The 18,262-nt window shown below is 38.7% G+C and overlaps 1 protein-coding gene across 1 annotated transcript in view; it reads left to right on the top strand.

Annotated features, from left to right (window-relative positions):
* CFAP95 (cilia and flagella associated protein 95) overlaps positions 1-18,262 on the top strand; it is a 116,321-nt gene that overhangs the window by 10,335 nt on the left and 87,724 nt on the right. Inside the window, exon 2 of the mRNA XM_055309583.1 lies at positions 10,343-10,451. Within this exon, the coding sequence (XP_055165558.1) occupies positions 10,343-10,451 (109 nt within the window). The remainder of the gene's footprint in view (positions 1-10,342; positions 10,452-18,262) is intronic.

The raw sequence follows: 18,262 nt of genomic DNA, 5'->3' as shown, positions 1-18,262 counted from the left end.
GCCTATCAACACAGTTGATTTTAGAACATTTTAATAACAGAAGAAATCCTTTTCCTTTTAGCTGTTACTCCTAAATCCCCTCAACCCTCAAGCTCTAAGAACCACTGACCCAGTTTCTGTCTCCGTGAATTTGCCTATTCTGGACATTTCATATGAATGGAATATAATAATATTATGGTCCTATGTGACTGGCTTCTTTCACTTGGCATAATGTTTTCAAGTTTCACCCATACTGTAGCAAGTATCAGTACTTTATTTCTTGTTATTGCCTAATGATATTCCACAGTGTGGATATTATATCCCTCGACTCTGTTTATATCTCTCCTGCTCCTTTTCTTGATTTTTTTAGATGTATCTATTTTGCTTTCTTATTCAGTTATTCTGTTTTCTATCTTATTTAATTCTGCATTTAGCTGCTCTTCTATCTTGAATTGCTATATTGTTCTGGATTCTTTTGGCTTGCTTGTTCTTTTAGATGTTATACTTATTTTCATTGTTTCATTTTTATTGATATAAGTACTTAAAGCTTAGAATTTTTTTCTGGGTACTACTATAGCTATATTCTATGGATTCCTGTAAGTGATATTTCAATTTATTGGTATTTTTTAGAAATTCAACAATTTAAGTTTGTATTTATTTTTGATCTTTGAAGTATTTAAGTATGTTCAGATTGAAGAAGGATATCTTTAAAAACGTGTTAATAAGTTTTCAGTTTTATTGAATTGTCATATCTTTCAAACATATTAAAAATATTTTTCTTAATTTTTATAAAAGTTCCATGTGCCCTTCAAATTGTATTTAGGCAGGTCACCAAATACTGGCTTCACACTTCATGTGCAGTATGTTCACCTATTTATCCAGGGATGATGACCAATTCTAACCACTCACTGGTCAAAATTTCAAGGTCTCCACATGTTAAGCTATTGTCTCTCTCTACTAAGTCTAGTGGTAGCTCTACTTGATTCAAAAAAACATAAAGGAAAAGAAAAAAAATTTTCTGCTCTGAATACACAATGATGGGATGGGGACAGGATAACTGTAATAAACACTCTTGCTCAAAAAAAGGAAGGATGGAAGTGGCAGGGCTGTCATTTGTCCACATTCATTCTGAAGTCCTGTCAGGTACACATTGTTAGTGAGCCCTACACTGGTGTCAGGAATGTTCTTGGTTGGACCCCAATTCTGCTTTCTGGAAGTAGCTTCCCTTTCCCATTGTTCTCTGTGGTCCTTGGCTGTGCCTTGTGTGTGATCTTTTCTATTCTTCTCCTTGGCCGCATATGCAATGGATGCTGTCGACTATGCCTTCCTATGAACTGTTTAGCTCTCTCAGTTCATTTCCTGTTTCCAAAAGTTTGGGGGCCAAAGAATATATTTATTTGGAAGATTTATTTATTTATTTTAGATGGAGAGATAGCACGAAGGGGGAGGAGCAGAAGGAGAGAGCAGAATGTCAAGCAGACCCCCACTTAGTGCAGAGCTTGACAAAGGGCTCGGTGCCACAACCCATGAGATCATGACCTAAGCCAAACCAAGAGTTGCATGCTTAACTGACAGAGCCACTGGCATTTCCCAAAGAATGTTTTAAATATTGAACATTTAAAGGATGGAATTTATTTACTTACTTATTTATTTATTTATTTATTTATTTATTCATTCATTCATTCATTCATTTAAAAGATTTTATTTATTTATTCATGAGAGAGACAGAGAGAGAGGCAGAGACACAGGCAGAGGGAGAAGCAGGTTCCTGATGTGGAATTGGTCTGCATGAGGAACATGATGCGGGACTTGATCCTAGGACCCCAGGGTCATGACCTGAGCCAAAGGCAGGTGCTCAACCACTGAGCAACTCAGGTGTCCCAGTTAAAGGATTTTAAATGCAGACTCCTGGCTTATTTGGAAGAACAGTTTTTAAGAACTTTGTAAGTTTATTTGTTTGAATCCAGTTAGTTCCAACTGATAAATAACTTCACTTTCAATTCATCGTAGACAAAATTCTGCTAGATTTCTTTATTTTTTTTCTCCTTTAATAAATACCTTGAATATCACTTTGAGACTGCTATAGTTACAGAAATCAGAAACCCTGGGAATTTCTGTTTGACTATCTCCTTAGGCAGACATTTGCTTGAATGCTACTTAATGCATTGGGAGCATCTAACAATGGGATGAACTTTGCTGCAAGGCTCAGCTTTTTTTTTTTTTTTTTTAAGATTGTATTTATTTATTTATGAGAGACACACAGAGAGGGGCAGAGACATGGGCAGAGGGGCGGGGACTCCAATGCGGGACTCGATCCTGGGATCCCAGGATCATGACCTGAGCCAAAAGCAGATGCTTAACCACTGAGCCACCCAGGTGCCCTTAGGCTCAGCTTTGATAGAACTTTGTCTGAAAAAGATTTTCTTGAGTTTTCTCTCTTACTGTTTGAGATCTAAAAGTTGCTGGCTCTTCTAACATTTCAGGCCCCAAATTTTGGGACTCTCTCATTTCCCTTGCACATGATGTGATATGGGGATTAGAACTTCTGACTTTGCCAAAAATTTAGTTTGCTTTTAATTTTTCCATTTCCTTTGTTGCATTTTGAAGGATTTCTAGGAAGGCATGGGGAAAATGCTCATTTGTATAAATATGTTCATAATGGAAGAATACTTAAACTTTAGATTCTATTTGTGAAAAAAGGCTTGTTCATTTGTTTCAAATGTGAATGAAATGAATTACTTTGAAACCAGAAAATCTTTTAATATCTAGTCAATATGCATTGCTCATGAGTTCACAGAAATGTACATTAAAATGGGCCTTTAGCTCATATAATAAAGTGTTTTGATGTTATTCTAGAATGGTTAATTGAAATTATTTAAACCAATATTTAAATATTATGACTCTAGGAAAGGAGCTCATACATGTAATCAGGTGTTTGCTTTTTGTTTTGCAGAGGGGCAAACTGGTCTTCATGCCATTCATGTGAGATATATGGTCAAGGTTTTCTTTGGACTACTGTAATTACTAATGTAGAAGACACTTAAAAAAACTCTGTCTTTCGTCTTACTCTTCCATGTCCCAGAGTGTCTTTGGCCAGTTGATATAAGTTGATTCTGAAGGGGAGGATCAAAGAAACCCTGAGAAACATTGTAAGATTTTAAGATCATAGAGGTTCAGTTGTAGAAACATGGAGTAACGGAACGTCCTGATCCTGGTTTGACCAGCACAGTCCTGGTTTTCACCACTCCCAGGGTACTTAGTACCTCATTTCCCTCTGAAAGTGTTCCAGGTAGAGTAATCAATTATAGTGTCACTCTGTCTAATACATGTTCCTTCAGCTGTTTTCAAAATCATGTGTTTGGCAGTTACTCAGACTGACAATATATATTTAACATTTAAACTGTTTAGACACAGGCTCCCACTATAATAATATTTTTTGTTTCCTCCCAATATTCTCTGTAGGGCCTCCTATTTCTGAAGATTTTCTATGATGAAAATCCATAATAATTATGGGTCTTATTTACATGCCCCTCAATATATGTCCAGTGAAGAAAATGACTTCACTTATCTTTTATCAAATGATTTTCTTTTGAGGCTTCAAATTCTGTGGTTTCAGCTTATAGATGCACAAATCATATATGGCATGAGACATTGAAAATGAAAGTCCCTCTTCATAAGTTTGAAATGTCACCATTTCTCCCAAGGACATAGGATTTTCTTTATGACTCTGCAAATATGTCTAAAAGTCTTCATTTGTCAGTTTGATGAATGTGCCACTAAATAACATTAGCTTGGCATGTAAATCATTTTCCCATGAAATCTTTAAAGAGCATTGTCAAGTGTTTCTTTGCAGTTTTTGATTCTATTCGTTTTATGCTTCTGAGGTGTCAGGAAATATAGCTGACTCTCTGGGGTAATTTTCTTTTAAAGTTCTAGATAGCAGATGTTTATAAAACCTAATAGAAAAGTTATCTTTCTCTTCTCATGAGGGTTAGATTTATATCATAAAATACAATAACTGACAGAGTAGTGAACTACTTTGATAATTCTAAAATTTAAAATTAATATATTCTTCCATCTGGAGTCTTAACTAAACATTTTCAACATCTTTGAAATCTGCAAAGAAAATGTGTCTCTTGTCAAGTAACTAGAAGCTAGAAGGGCTGGGATTTTCATTGTTCTCATGTCAGATATTGCTCTGATTCACACCCCCATTGCAATCAGTGTAATGCATATGTATGTTGAGAGCTTTCCCATTCAGCAAGTAGATTTATAATTCTTCTGGAGACACGTTTTTGTTGCAAAGGACTAGCATCTCTATACGCATAATCAATCCTTCTTCATATGTGCTTTTGCAGAGTGAGCCTAGGATGCTCTTTATTTTTATGGACACAGTTGAAAGCCTCTGCTTTCAACATTTACATTAAGGTGACAGTAACACAATGTAAGAACATTCAATCAATCAATCATTTAAGATTCAGTGAGCATTTATGTGTTAGACTAAGCTAGGCATTGAGATCACAAAGATGAATAAAGAATAATTCCTATATTTAATATACTCCTAGTGTAAGGAGAAGGCAAATTCATTAATGCATAATTATAAAGAAAAAATGTGAAAAGTGGAGCAGCAAATAGGTTTTATTGCAAACCCCTACTTCATTTCTCTCACATAGATGTGGGACCACAGAAAATGAGGGTAAACTTTAGTGTAACTTGAGTGTCACTTGGTCCACTAGAGAACACCTTGGTCCCCTTTCCTGCAAGGAGAATCCTATGGCCTATCCCACCCTGTCCTCCACTGGGAGTTGGACCACTGTGGCTTGGGGCAACCAAGGGAAGCAGGTCCTTGCCTGAGGCTGCTCTGGACTCGAGTTTGTTTAGTTCTGCAACTCACTTGAGGATTCATATGTGTTTTCTCAAGGGGGGGCTTGCAGATCCAATTTGTTGTGAAATCATCCAACTCTTATGATAGGAAACCCAAGCTCCCAAAGGACTCCAGAAACAGATTCAGAAAGTTCTTTCGACAAGGCATTACTTGGAACTACATTAGGCCTAAAAAGATAGGAAGAGCAGTATCTTGAGGGTTCAGGTGGTTGTAGAGTTGGTGGCAGGAAGTTATATACCAGCTGTATATATCAAGCATTTGTCTAGAATGGGACCTGCTCATGCTATCTTTGACCTACTAGATTCTATTGACTTCAGTCCCCTCTGAAGCAGTCTAACTGGCATTTTTGACAATAGGGTCATAATTCCTAACTCCTTTTTATACAGTTGGCAACTCTGATCCTGTCCAGTCAGTCTTTCCCCATTCCCAATTCTATTCATATTCATAGTATCTCTCCCACAACAGGGTAGAGAATGCAAGTTTCCTCTGTTGTAATTGAGGATTTCTTACATAAAGATCTCTTACATAAAGAAATAGTCATAGCACTCAGCTCTGGCCTTGATAGATGAAGATCCTAAGCAGAAGCAAGGCTGGTTGTCAAGGAAGATTCTGGTACTGATGGCAGAGAGCCCTGTGGACCCTTCTCCCAGCAAGAAGGTCAGCCAGTACCTGCATGCTTGGCATGGAAGACACAGTTCTTTGTTCAGTCAGCAGCACGGAATACCTGTATTCAAGCAGCTTTGACCTTGAACTGACTGCTGACCAGCTACTGTCAAATTTATGTCTGGACAAATTAGTATCTGCAGAAGCCAGTCAGTAGACTAGACCAGTGCTGGTCAACAATGACCATATTACTAATCCAAGGTGATAAGACTAACTGTAAAGACAGTGTAACAAGTTTTTGGTACCACTAAATTTACTTGGTTTAAAGGACTCTGAGGTTGTTTTTACTTATCTTTGGTGTTAGAGGTCTTCCTATTAAAGGCAGTAGATGATTATTTTATTTTATTTTTTATTATTTTATTTTTAGTGTTTCTGTCAAAACAAAGTTGTCGATTTTATGTTGGTTCCACAAATCTGGGGGGAATGTTTTGCTGCTTCGTTAAAGAGGTTTGAGAACCACTGATCTAAGAGTCTGGTATACACCTGCTCCCTGGAGCTTTCTTAAACTTGATGGTTTTGATATTTTGAGCCAGATCTGTCTTTGTTATTGGGGGGAGGATTATTCTGTATGTGGTGGGATGTTTAGCAGCATCACTGGCCTCTATCCACTGGATACCAGTAACAACCCACCCCACCCTGATGCAACAACTAAAAATATCTTGAGACAATGTCTCAAGATGGGTTGGGGTGGGCTGGGTTGGGGGCTGTGCTCAAAAAGTTTGAAAGTTACTGCTCCAGAGACATTGTCAATTTTATTTATTTTATTTTAATATTTTCTCATAATGGATTTCTATTACAATAAATGACAGATTATTGCCAGTTGTATGGTGACCATTAATAAATTCAGGTAGCAAGGAGAACAAGGCTATATAAAGTATATGTATATATATATGTATAAAATATAAAATATATATATTTTTTACTTTATTATATAATACCTTGATATATGTCTCATAAAGATGCTGTAGGGTTTAATTGACATTAAAAAATATTGAAGAGGGATGTCTGGGTGGCTCAGTGGTTGAGCCTCTGCCTTCAGCCCAGAGCGTGATCCTGGAGACACGGGATTGAGTCCCGCATCAGGCTCCCTGTATGGAGCCTGCTTCTCCCTCTGCCTGTGTCTCTGCCTCTTTCTCTCTCTCTGTGTCTCTTATGGATAAACAAATAAAATCTTAAAAAAATATTGAAGAACACCCAACTAAGTATACAGTAGATAGACACAATATTATTGCACTTAATATTTTGAATTTACGTCACTTTTCACTTGAGACTCTCAATCCATTGATTCATTTGTTTCTTCACTGTAGGATTCTGTTCATCTCAGGGAAACTGAGGCACAAGCCAATGTTCACCTGACAGAATCAAGGAATTAATTAAGTCTCTCATTTTCTTTATAATACCCTAATCACTTTTACTATATTTTTATACATATTAAACAGGAGTTTAGTATGTAATAAATATTTATTTTTATGTTTTACATTATATTTTATATATCTTATAATTTTTAAACATGTATACTTCTCTTTGCTAGGCTGGCAACCTCTTAGAAGTAGGGGGCAACCTCATAGATGTAGGGGCAGGTATCTCTCAGAACCTGTAGACCGTGGGCACATATGTGGGCAACTGGCAGGCATTAGGAGATGCCAGTTGTATTAGTTCAGTTCTCCCCAGAAGGTCTTTCATTATAGATTCATGTTTTCAGTGCTGGACTTTTAGTACTGATATTGCTATAAGTAAAGAAATGTATCTGCATCTTTTGTAATAATCTAGTTATAATACAACTTAAAATAGTACATTCTGACTTTCATGGACACTAATTATCTTTGCCTTCATGGGCTCCTTCCTCCATTAAAAGAAAAGTTAAAAAAAATGATAGTTTATAGTTACTTTGACATAAAGATGGATACAATCTAAGATGAATTATATTCTTTATTTGCTGATTAAAAAATACTTAAAACACTCTGTGTACCCTGGCAATGTGCCCATGGTGAATAGTAAAAAAAGTGAGCACTAAGATCACACATTGAAATGTTAACTGTGCTTTTCCTCATCATTCTTATGCTCCCAGGGAGATAGTCTGGTTTTATTGGCTCAGGAAAGAAAGACCCAGCAGTCAACAAAAACATAAAATTCTTGACTTTGAGGTTCAAAAGCTTGGGTCTTAGGATGATACCATAGATTTGGAAGAATAGATGAAGGGCAGGTTTACCTTGTCCCATGGTAGATGAAGAGTTCATGGAGGGCACCAGAGAAGTTGAGAATGTGTGGGTTTGTCTGGGACCCCAAATTGGAATGAAGGCTTTAGAAATTCTCAAGCAAATGGGACCTATCAAAAAACAACAAAAAAAAAAAAACAAAACAAAAAAACAAAAAACAAAAAACAAATGGGACCTATCACTGCCTAGCCCTCCATTCCCAGGGTAATGGTTTTGAACAGTGGGGTTTCTCTGTGTCCCCCAAGCCCAATGTGGTAGGGACATGAAACCTTCTTGATGGGCCAAACAGCTCAAGGATGACATCTGTTTTCAGGAAGCCTGAGTGGAGAGGGACAAATGAAAGTTCTTGGTGGCCTAGATAATGGCACGCTTGTGGCAGAGTGCCAGTCTAGGCAAGAGTCTGTGTGGCAGGATCAGAAGGGTGTAGCGAGATTTGCATGGATCCATAAGGAGGATGAGGAGGTTTCCATCAATGTCCACAGGGAGAGATCATGACAACAAAGATGGATTCTTGACATTGTGGCAACATACAGTCCCTTGAGAGTTGGAAGAGATCAGAACTGACCCAAGATTAAGGTTTTTCCATCTTGGCAATATGAGCACTTGGGAAAAAAATTAAGTACAGTTTGGAAAAAATAAAGTTGTAATTTTGTACACCAGAGTTTTTAAAAGCTGGATTAGTGTTCACTATACATTGTGATACTTTACAATATTTGGAAGACTTTCTGCTTTTTTTTTTTCATTTTGCAAAAATCTTATTGGTATTTTTTTTTTTTTTGTCCTCATTTTACACATGTGGAAATGGAAATGCAGAAAGGTTAAGTGACTTGCTCAAAGTTACACAGCTAGGACATGAGCAATGACTTAAACCCACAGCCTCATTTGCTCTATTTTTTTAAAATTTTTTTATTTATTTATGATAGTCACAGAGAGAGAGAGAGAGGCAGAGACACAGGCAGAGGGAGAAGCAGGCTCCATGCACCGGGAGCCCGACGTGGGACTCGATCCCGGGTCTCCAGGATCGCGCCCTGGGCCAAAGGCAGGCGCCAAACCGCTGCGCCACCCAGGGATCCCCCTCATTTGCTCTATTACTCCTGGTTCTTGATGTTGGTCAGTATTCCCCCTAAGGACTTAAGTGAGAGCTTCCTTTGAGGCTCTCAAAGAATGCTGTCATGATACCAAAATGCTTTTAGTGTTTTGCAATTTAATGCTCAGATGTGGGGAGGGTAGAGGGTTCATATGCCTGAGCTCTGCAGCTCCACCCTGGACTCCTTTGCTGCTGTGTTCTATGCAGTATTTTGCTCTCATCTCAGAGGTGGAGAGGCAAGGATGTAGCTTGAATGCAGAGCAGGAGCCCGGCCCCAGTACAGTAAGGTGAAGTGGAGGGTCAGGCCCTAAAGGGCCTCCTGACTTAGAGTAGAGTGACCCATCCAAGGTAACTGGATGCTGTTCTGCTTCCATGACCTTGTGTCCACATTGTAGAATTTTCTATTTTGTTTGTATCTCTCACCAGCGTGTGAGCTGAGGGAAGGGACTGCATCAGGCTTGGTCTCCATTGCATTCCCTGCCTGCCATGTAGTAGGTACTTGAAATATTTGCTGGATGAATGGACAGTTGGATAGGTGGCTAGATGGCTAGATGGATGGATGAATGAACTTGGGGGCACCCCAATATCCTTTACACAATCCAAGCCCTGTTTTCCTTTATAGCAAGGCCCCTTCTGAGGGATGTTTGAGTTCATCTTCCTTTATCTCGCCCAAGAAAGCTTTGTTAAAAATAGCTACTTCTGCTGCAGGTCACTCCACTTCCTTTTTCCTTCCCTCTTCCCGAATCTCTCCTTTATTATTATTTCAATACACTCTTTTAGTCAAGACATTTGGAATATTTTTCCTTCTTCTATTTACATGTTTTTCCAGCTTATGTTTAACTTTCAGCTTCCTTTAAACCTTCTTAAAAAAAAGATTTATTTATTTATTCATGAGAGACAGAGAGAGAGGCAGAGACATAGGCAGAGGGAGAAGCAGACTCCCTGTGAGGAACCCAATGCAGGACTCGATCCCAGGACCCCAGGATCATGACCTGAGCCAAAGGCATACACTCAACCACTAAGCCATCCAGGTGTCCCTAAATCTTCTTTAGAAGCAGGAAGCACATGTCATAAATCCATATGAGCAGATAGTTTGCTCTTTCTCATTTTGAAAAAAAAATTTTTAATTAAAATTCATGGTAGAAAAAATTTCTAAAGGCAAGTTGTCTTTCTAATTTATTACCATGTCTTATTTTAGAATTTACTTTTGGTAACTAATCTACATTATTGAATAAAGTTCACCTAATTGGAGTCACTGAGTAATTGCTGTGTTGGATAAGTATTGTTCTTGTGATAGTTTTATCACATGTGCTATATTGTTTTTAGGAAATAGCCTCAGTGTTACATGAAAAGAGATGAAAAATACTTTATATATCCCACATCTAGTGAATTTATAATTAAAACAATGTCACAAATATAGTAGATTTTCATTGGATAATTTAAAAAAATTTTAAAATGCAATACATGATAAATAAGCTTCATCCCTTAACAGACCCTAATTTATTTTTTAAGGCACCATAACAGAGAAGCCGATCCAAAAGATTATGATATAGAGGGTCCTGAGGAAATAAAAAAGCTGTGTAATTCAACATACTGTCGACTTGGAACTGACGAACCCTCTGTAAGTAGTTGCTACTGATTTCTTTAGATCTGGAATCTTCCTTCTGGTGAAATGTGGAAAAATAAAGGGGGGAGTGCCATTTTGGTACCAACCCTCCTATGCTGTGTTGGGTACTTAAGGCAGGTTACTTAGTCACTGCGTGCTTAAGTGACTTTACCTGTAAAATGTGCACGTCATAAGGTTATTGGAGAAATTAAATGAAATAAAGCAAATAAAATGGTTAACTCAGTGCTTGGCACATGGCAAGTGCTCAGTAAGTTATTTGTGCTGTTTTGATGGTATTGCTGCAGCCACAGCATTTTGTTCAATGTCTCCTTTAACCTTCAATAACCCTGTAAAGTAGGTGGTATTATCTCTGTTTTACAGAGGAGGCAAAACTCCTAGAGGTTACTCAAAGTCACACAGTTAGGGAGTGGAAGAGTGAGAGTTTGAGTCTAGTTCTTTGATTTGAAGACCTTTGTTTTTGTCGTAAAGTAGTAGTTGTTCGTTATTAAAGAGATTAAGAGGTATGTCCTGGAACTTAGAGGACATAGAGTCCAGTGTATGACACATGTGAAACAACAAGGCCCATCTGCTGCAGGATTCCACGCCTAAAGCAGCACCCAGCTGGGAAGGTGAGAAGCTTAAATCTAATGCAGTTAGCAGTTTTTATTATTTCACTGGACTGGAAAATTTCATAACTAAAATGAGATCCTTCTCAAGATTGAGGGGCCTAGAAAAGTTACGGGACTTGCCTAAAATTCCCATTAAGCAAAGGGAAAGAACTAGCCATCCATGTGGAATGGAAGAGGCAGCTTGATTAAAAATGAAGTTGCTTCATGATTACATCCTACTAATGTAATAGGATCAATTCAATAAGATGGTTGCATGAACACTGCCTCATTTCATCCTCTGGACAGTTCTTCAAGCTAGCACTGTAAGTGACCACACTGTATAAATGGGGAAACCCAGACCTGGTGAAGCTTGATCTCTTGTTCAAAGTCAAAAAGCAAGAAAGTGTAAGAAAAATTAAAATCTATTTTCCCCCTCTGGTTCCAGAGTCTAACATCTTAAATACTTCTCAAACTGTCTCTTGGAGTGCAAATTATTTCACTCCCAGCCCAGGGGCCTTTTTACCCCCCAGCATGCATCCTCTTTGCAGAAAATGAACCTCATTATTTTTTTTTGCTCTGGCTTGGGCATGCATATGTGTTGGGGCATTGGTATCTTTTATCTATCACCTCTGTCCTGTTTCCTGGATTATGTCAGCACACATGCTAGCTAGCTCCATTCCCATCTGTGTCCTCTCCTACATGTCTTTTGAGCATTTTTTGACATTTTGCAATATTGCTGCTGAGTGGTTGTTTTTTGTTTGTTTGTTTGTTTTTGTCCACTAGCATTTCCATTTCACTGTCTGTAGTTCTCCAGAAGCCCTTAATTGCTGCTACTGTGGCTACCGTGAGCATTGTTTATTTGTAACAGGATTTTAAACAGGCCTTTCTTTGTCTACATTCTGGCTGAGACTCCAAAAGGCCACAAACAAATCCATAGTCCCGTGTTCCAAAGTGAAATATTAGGCCACGTAGGCAAAACCCTCAAAGATGGTGTCCTTAGGCCAGTACTCACATGAAAGGATTGAAATCCAAGAAACCAAAAGAAGAGTTTGAGAGTAGAAACAGGGTTTCGAAAAGGTGTACTGTGAGTCTCACCTGCTTGATGAAGTTATAGATATAAAGCTCTGGTGATCTGTCCAAAGTAGCAGAGCAGAAAGAGGAGAACTAGCTACATTGGTGGGACAAGGATAATTGAATACTCAGGCCCAGATGTGGCTTTTGGGGATTGGATGTGGGCTATGTAGAAGAGAAAGATGACAGAGAGCCATTTTAGAACCTGCCCAAGAGCCCCTCATATAGGGATGGGAAGGACATTGATTGGATTCCCAGGGGCTGAGGTAGGACGGTTAAGTACAGACAGTGGCATCCTGTGTCATGGAACATAACCAATGAAGGTTTTCAGAAGGGATCTCAAGGTCTACAGAATACCCTAAGATAGTGAACTTTGAATATCCATCAGTTCCAGAGAGGATCAGACATCAGACATGCCCAGAGGAAACCAAAACAAGATTATACTTCCACCTTTCTTGTAGTTACCTCTCTCCTTTCTCATATCCCCACACTCACAAGTTAAACCCTCAAGAACCAGAGGGAGTTGAGGAGTTGGAAAGAAGTTTAAAGGGGACAATTGAGAAGCCAACTGTGCCTCCTGCTTCCCTACTGAGGTACGCCAGGCCAATGCTGACCCAAACTACAAGAAAGAGTCTTTCATTTCAAATACAGTTTTGACTAGTACACGGTACTGGGTATTTTACTTACTTCAATAAGACTCCTCTTGGGACAGAATTAACCAGAAAGTGTTTTATATTATCTGAGAATGGCCACAGAAATCCTGGCAGTTGTCCTAGATTTTATCAAGGAGCATAAGAAAGAATTTGCCTCTCCAAATGTCTATGGATGGGCAATGATGGCGGAAGAACAGGTTTTCTGATTGTACCTCCTTACAAGCCTCACTTGTTCAATGAGCTACTTCCATTTGTATATAAAAGAGCAGTCCATTCCCACCATCCCTACCTGTCCACTTCCCTTAATTTAGTTTTCTTCATGCTGTTTAAATCACTGGATAGATTTAAGACTTCCTAGTTGTGAATTGTCTGCATCCCTTGGCTAGAATACAAGCTCCATGAGAGGAGGGACTTTGTTTTGTTTTCTGCTGTATTTCCACTTCCTAGAATGGTGCCTGGCACAGAGCAGGTCCTCAATAAATACTTGTGGAAGGAAAGAAGAATGAAGGAAAGAAAGAAGGAAAAAGACAAGAAAAGGCAAGAAGGAAGGAAGGGAAGAAAAGATGAAAGGAGGAGGGAAGGAAGAATGACTATATTCCACAAATATATATTGAGGCCCCATTATTTTGTTAAGTGCTGGGGTAAGAAACATAATTCAGAACAAGGTCACTGTACATTAGGAACTCACAGGCTTGTGGAAAAAGTGCAAGTGTACAACCACAGTGACAAAGTGTATGATGGATGTTATGATAGAAAGAAGAAGATCAAGATGCTGAGAGGGGCACCTGAACTGGAATGGGTTGAGGGGAGGATCAGGGATGGCTTCCTAGTGGAGGTGGCCACAGCAGCCACAGCAAAGCTCTCCAGCTGAGTCTAAAGGAACCATCCTCCATGGAATCTGAAAACATACCAGTCAGGTTTCAGTAGTGGCGTAATTGAATTCCTACCCCTGTGGTCCTTAAAGCTTTAGGAGACCACATGGGGCTGTGTGCATGCAGTTTCACAAACGAGCAGTCATTCAAACCACTGACTTTCTCTGATTGTTTTACTAGTCTAAGCAATTACAGGAAATAGTATGTTAAACTATAGTATTTTGTCTTGGTATTTTGTTTAAACTTTATTCAGACACTGCTTAACTACACCAGAGTGAGTCCCATGCAAACTAAAATGTTCAGGAGCACTTCTATCATTGTTCCTTCATTTGTAAAGTCCCTCACTGAAGGGTCCTCATAACACTACCAAAGGCTCTGTCCCAATTGGCATTTAAGGCTGCTATTGAGGAAGGAAACTTCCTCAAAACTGAGAAGAAATATGTACAGGGTACATTTGATACTATGTCATAGAAGATGAGAACTTGTCAGACATAAAGCAACAAGGAAAACCATGAGTGGTTTTACCAAACAGATTTTTCTTATACAGTCAATGGATCAGTGCCAAGGCATTTTTGGAACTAACAGCAGGATGTGGAGGAGCAAATTAGGCTAAGATTAGTATTAATAGCATTACAGTCATTTTGGACTTTAAATAAATGAACAGTACAAAAGTACGCTTACATTTTTTTAATGAGTTGATAAAGAATAGCCAAGTAGGTCTCAAATATGAGCTTTGTAGTGGCTGAAAATATGACATTTAAAAATTAATGACCCTAAAAGGGATATAAAGGGATATAATTATACCAGATCTGAGAAATTCAATTATCATTTACTTAATTGGTTCAGGTTTTTTTTTCTTTGATTGACACATAGTAGAATAGTGTTTTGGCCATAAGACTGTAGTTACAGATGCTTCTTGTGTTCAGATCTAAGTACCTGAAAGAGACATATGGATCACATTTGTGTAAATGGAATAATTTTAAATGCCATTGGAGGAGAACCACTTAAACCAGAAAAAGGAAGATGTTTGGAGCTTGTGGGTAGTGGAGTCAGGGCCTCCTCTTGCTTATGGTTTCCATAATCTCTGAGCTTGGAGTTGATGCCACTGATCCCAACATCCTTTCAAGGATCTACTTTGAATCATCTTTTCCAACATCAGCACAAGTGCATCTGCCTTTCTGTTTTGGGAATTCTGTATAAATTTAGGCCAATTGAGTGTACTTTCTGTGTCTCTTGATGCAGCCATGGGCTTATTGATTCAAGCGTTTATCTGCTCTGTCATTTCTAGGGATCTGGGACAGGAATGAAAGTAGGCATCTGCCATTTTGATCCGATCACTTTCCTTCACAATTCTTTTTCTATACGAATAGTCATGCCTCATTTAACTCTTAGAGAAACTAGATTTTAATTTTTCAGTATATCAGTTTGCTGAAGCATGTTCACTGTTATGTTGAACAAATGGCACTCAAAAGACGGAATCACACAGACGCACACACACCTGTATTCTTTGTCTCCACTATCTATTCACCCTACTTTGTAGAGTGAGTTCTTTTTTGTACCTCTGGATAAACTGTTGTGCAGATTTTATAATTTTTTTTTTATTTATGATAGTCACACACACAGAGAGAGAGAGGCAGAGACACAGGCAGAGCGAGAAGCAGGCTCCATGCACCGGGAGCCCGATGTGGGACTCCATCCCGGGTCTCCAGGATCGCGTCCTGGGCCAAAGGCAGGTGCTAAACCGCTGCACCACCCAGGGATCCCAGATTTTATAATTTTTATGGTCACTCTCTGATCATAACAAGTTTATTGGTCCCATTTCAATAATTAAAGTATCTCATCAAAATGATGAATTTCACTTAAGGTGAAAGATTTTCTCTTTCTCAGCTAGTCTGCTCCAGGCTAGGGAAGTCTGTAGAGGGAAGTGTGTCTGTGTGGGGAGGGTTGGCTGGTTTTCTAGTTCTTCACTTGCTCTGTTCTTTCCTTCCTTCAGATAATAAGACAACTAAAAGGCCATCTTGTGATTATTCTACTAGTATTCATTAGTTAACTGAGACTGTTTTGGTTAAAAGAGAGTTTTGATATCTGAGATGATTATAAGAAAAGATAAAAAAACAGAATGAAATCATTTTTCTGATCATACCCTATGAGTTCCATTTGTTCAAAATAATGATAGAGAGGGAACCGAATTGATTCTCTGAGGTCCTTTAAATAATCTCTATATGGAACTACTACTGAGTTCTCCTAGACATGAAAACAGAACCAGAATTTCCAAGAGCAAAACTGCTGCTGAGAAATAACAATCATCCTTTTTTAAAGATAGACTTTCTATAAGTCTGTATATTACTTGTTGATGATTATGACCTTTTGGCAAGGGCACAAAAAAGCTACAGTTGGTAGAGGAAGTGCTATTTAACACAGTAAAATAAAATTCTTCAGTTGTGACTGAAGATCTAATAAAATAGATGCCAACTTCTTTATTCCAAAGTGAGATGCTAAATCTGTCACATAGAACAGGCAAAGCATTTGGGCAGTAACTGATTCCAAGCCTCTTGGTCTGTCATCCACCTTGAAGATTAATAAAAGAAAGAAAAGGTTGAAATTGAAGAGACCTGGCTGAGAGTATTTGGAATTTGGAGGAGTTATTTGGAGAGAATTTCCATGCTGAGCTCCACTCCCTTTCCCCAGGGGATAAGCTATTTCCTGCTGTAGTTGGGGCCTTGAGGATATTGGGCAGGGAGTTTGAGTATTACCCTGAAGTTGGGGAACATGGTTGACTGAGGTCTGATTACTCCTGAAGCAGCCCTGTGGCATCACAGAGGGAACTTGACCCAGAACATATCTGTACTTCCTTCAGTATGCAACAGAGGAGTCTGCTTTCTAGGGGTCCTATAAGCAACACCAGAAAGAAATGTTAATTAGTGGGACACCTGGGTGACTCAGTGATTGAGTGCCTGCCTTTGGCCTAAGGCATGATCCTGGAGTCTTGGGATTGAGTCCCACATTGGGCTCCCTGCACGAAGCCTGCTTCTCCCATTGCCTATGTCTCTGCCTCTCTCTCTGTGTGTCTCTCACGAATAAATAAATAAAACCTTTTTTAAAAAAAGAAATATTAATTAGTGATCAATTAAAATGAATCTTTTAGAGGTAAGTTATCCTCAGCAGAGTCTGGTTACCCTCAAATGTGGAACTTGAGGGGGAATTACAAATTTCTCTTTTCCTGCACCAGTCACTATTCCACTACTGGGATTTCTCAAATACCACACAGAGAGGAAGAGTTCATATTGAAAGATCAGAAGTTGGAACTTTAAGAAAAATTGGTACTTAGGAAAATGGGGAATAAGAATGATGTTATGAGGTGAACTTCCTAAACACACATTAGACTTTTTTTATATTACCATTTGAGTCAAGCTAGATCTTATTATGCAAATTTAATGGAAGTTTTAGTGGTTATCCGGGGAGTTTGTGCTATGTTAATTTAGCTATCTCACAAACCAAATTGCCAATCTCCAGTTTGTGATAAAAATACACACATATATGTATATATATGTACACACACGTATATATATAAAGCCCCAAAGACTTTTAAACATATGGCAGTGCTTTTATAAATTATCCACCCTTATGTCAGGTTATGAACATTTCTAGACCAAAGTGATTTTTCACATTAAAATGGTGTAGGATTAGGTTTGCCCACATGCAACAGGAACCACAAATCAACAGTGGTTCTTTACATAAGGTTTTATTCTTTCATGTAAAAAGTCTGGATGATAGTAGGTCAGGACTAGTATGAAAGTTTGTCAGAAACCTGCTCCTTCCAGCTCTCTATCCTGCCATCCCTGTGCAGAGCCCAAGATGGCTGCCAGATACTTGTCTATGTCCACATTTCATGCAGCAGGAAAAAGAAAAACAGAAGCAGGACCTTTCCTGGAGGTTGTATAAATTACTTCTATTTATGCTCATTGTTCAGAATCAGTCACTGGTCATATTTAAGTATAAAGGAGACTAGACGTGCACTTGCTGTGATAAGCACCAGGTGTCATGTGCAAGTGTTGAGTCACTATATTGTACACCTCAAGCTAATAGTACGCTGTATGTTAACTAACCGGAATTTTTTTTTAAAGATTTTATTCATTTATTCATCACACACGGAGAGAGAAAGAGAGAGAGAGAAAGAGAGAGAGAGAGAGGCAGAGACACAGGCAGAGGGAGAAGAGGCTCCACACAAGGAGCCTGACTCGGGACTTGATCCCAGGTCTCCAGGATCAGGCCCTCGGCTGAAGGTGGTGCTAAACTGCCGAGCCACCAGGGCTGCCCAACTAATTGGAATTTAAATAAAAACTTAAATTGTTTTTTTAAGTAAAAGAGACTAGAAAATGTAGTCTGAAACACCAAGTGCCCAGCTAAAATTTTGGGGTTCTATTACTGATGAAGATGGGAGATCCAATATTGAGGGACAGCATTTGCCCCTGGCACAGGAAACAGGTTAAGAGTGGGTCCTGGAGACAGATTCTTGGCTCTACCACTCACCAGGTTGCAATTTTGATCAAGAGTCTGAAACTTTCCATGTCTTTATTTCCTCAGGTGTGAAGTGGGAATAATAGAATTTTCATGAACATTTG

This window comes from Nyctereutes procyonoides, unplaced genomic scaffold (assembly GCF_905146905.1).
Source record: "Nyctereutes procyonoides isolate TBG_1078 unplaced genomic scaffold, NYPRO_anot_genome, whole genome shotgun sequence".
Taxonomy (NCBI): domain Eukaryota; kingdom Metazoa; phylum Chordata; class Mammalia; order Carnivora; family Canidae; genus Nyctereutes; species Nyctereutes procyonoides.
The sequence above is the reverse complement of the archived record's forward strand: the minus strand, read 5'-3'. Positions and strand labels throughout refer to the sequence as shown.